Below are 2,074 nucleotides of genomic sequence, written 5' to 3'. Positions count from 1 at the left end.
CTGAAACCTTCATTTGCTGGTTTATGTTGCCCAGTAGAATATGGATTTGTTCTGAAACCTTCATTTGCTGATTTATGTTGCCCAGTAGAATATGGATTTGTTCTGAAACCTTCATTTGCTGGTTTATGTTGCCCAGTAGAATATCGAACCAGAAATCGATTTCAATACACTTCCATCTTCTAGCTAACTTTAAATGGATTTCCTTTCATCACAAGGACCTCAATTTATTGGATTTTGTTTCTATCTTTACTAGAAAAGAAACGAAAAATACTACTGTCGTAAACTGTAAAATAAACGAAAAAAAGTCGTGGCCCAGTTTTACGTTTGGAGAGCTGTAATTGCACGTCAAGCTTTGTTGTTAAACATAAGATGGAGAACTTATAACAGACGTGTCATTTGAGTTAATTATCAATTTGCTGTAGTTCCCCAGTTTTTCCGTTAGGGTATTGTTTCAGCATAACATACCCTAAAACTTTCCGCTGGACCACCAGAGGGTTATGGTTTTACTAGTGTATGATCTTGGTCGGGTTTTAAGTCTTTTGTAGACCTGGGAGGGTAAGAAAACTGATTTTGTTAACCATTACGATGGGCGCCAACTTATTTAAACAAAAAACCAGTTGAAGTAGTTAATGAAAAATTAGGTATAAACAAAAGTTTCCAAGAAACTAGAAAATTAAACTTTGTCTAAAGTCGATACTTTCCAAGTCAGAATCGTACTGTAAGTGATGGGGCACGTGCAGCTTGTTTTAGGTGTATCTCGAGAACAATCCCAAGACCCATAGGTTCTCACGTGCAGTTTGTTTTAGGTGTATCTCGAGAACAATCCCAAGACCCGTAGGTTCTCTGTGTCTAGGTATTTTTATACATCTTAGACCATGAACATCCATGAACCCCGTACAGCCTAGAGCAGACACACTCAGAAAACCCGTACAGCCTAGAGCAGACACACTCAGAAAACCTGTACAGCCTAGAGCAGACACACTCAGAAAACCCGTACAGCCTAGAACAGACACTCAGGAATCCCGTACAGCCTAGAATAGACACCCTCACGAATCCTGTACAGCCTAGAACAGAAACTCAGGAATCCCGTCCAGCCTAGAACAGACACCCTCACGAATCCTGTACAGCCTAGAACAGACACACTCAAGAATCCCGAACAGCTTAAAACAGACACCCTCACGAATTCCGTACAGCCTAGAACAGAAACCTTCAAGGTATTACTGTCATGTTTAGATGTTTATGCTAAAACGTATTCTAGTCATGTCATTGATTGGACAGTTTTAGTGTGTTATGTGTTTAAACCAACTAAAATAACACAAAAACAGACTTTCCACTCATAAAAACAGGAAATATCAACCAACAGTACAGTACCAAAAAACAAACATCGTGGACATGAGGAATGTGTCAGATTTAAATAAATACTTCCCAGCGAAAACACAAGTCTATTCCACCTACCTGTTGGGCTCGCCACACTTCACCAAGAGGTTCTATATTTTCCACTTTCGTTGGCAGCGAACAGTCGGGCACAATCTGGTCGTCTTCGAACACCTTCGAACCTTCGAGCACTAAGCAGCAGGTCCTACGCATAGCTTGCTCAAGGCCGAGAGGTACACCCGCAGAACATTGAATGAGAAGCAACGTATGTGAAAGTAGGTCAATCGATATGGCAAAGGAAGTGAACGGATACTGCTTTTGATGTTCGGTTAATCGATCGTTGTCTCACAGACGAATTCAATATCTTATTATGATCGTCCGCTAGCCTTCCATCGACCGATATTTCATCAATGAGCTGGCGCCTTCCAGCGCTGGATTACGAAATTATCAATGCCTCTTTCCTCATTTGTCAGAGAAGCCTCACTTTCATGAGGACGTTTGTGATTGGGTAACGTAATAAAAACGCCACGTGACTTGCTTGTGAATGAGTCCTGCCTGAGATGGGGTGGGAAAGGAGGGGTTCATAAGAATGTCATGACGCCGTAGAACCCGTCGCTCTGTCCCCCAGCCACAAGATGTCTTTATATTATAAACAATTTGCAGCCAAGGAAGGGCTATCAAACTATTAACATCTTTAGAA

At 41.3% G+C, this 2,074-nt stretch overlaps 1 protein-coding gene across 1 annotated transcript in view; it reads right to left on the bottom strand.

The window, feature by feature from the left end:
- LOC106476292 overlaps positions 1–1,867 on the bottom strand; it is a 12,578-nt gene extending 10,711 nt beyond the window's left edge. Inside the window, exon 1 of the mRNA XM_013936954.2 lies at positions 1,456–1,867. Coding sequence (XP_013792408.2) covers positions 1,456–1,587 — 132 coding nt within the window. The 5' untranslated portion in view covers positions 1,588–1,867. The remainder of the gene's footprint in view (positions 1–1,455) is intronic.
- Between the last annotated feature and the right edge of the window lie 207 nt (positions 1,868–2,074).

The sequence above is a fragment of the Limulus polyphemus genome, unplaced genomic scaffold, assembly GCF_000517525.1.
Source record: "Limulus polyphemus unplaced genomic scaffold, Limulus_polyphemus-2.1.2 Scaffold10210, whole genome shotgun sequence".
NCBI classification, from domain to species: domain Eukaryota; kingdom Metazoa; phylum Arthropoda; class Merostomata; order Xiphosura; family Limulidae; genus Limulus; species Limulus polyphemus.
This window is presented reverse-complemented; position numbering and strand designations above follow the sequence as displayed.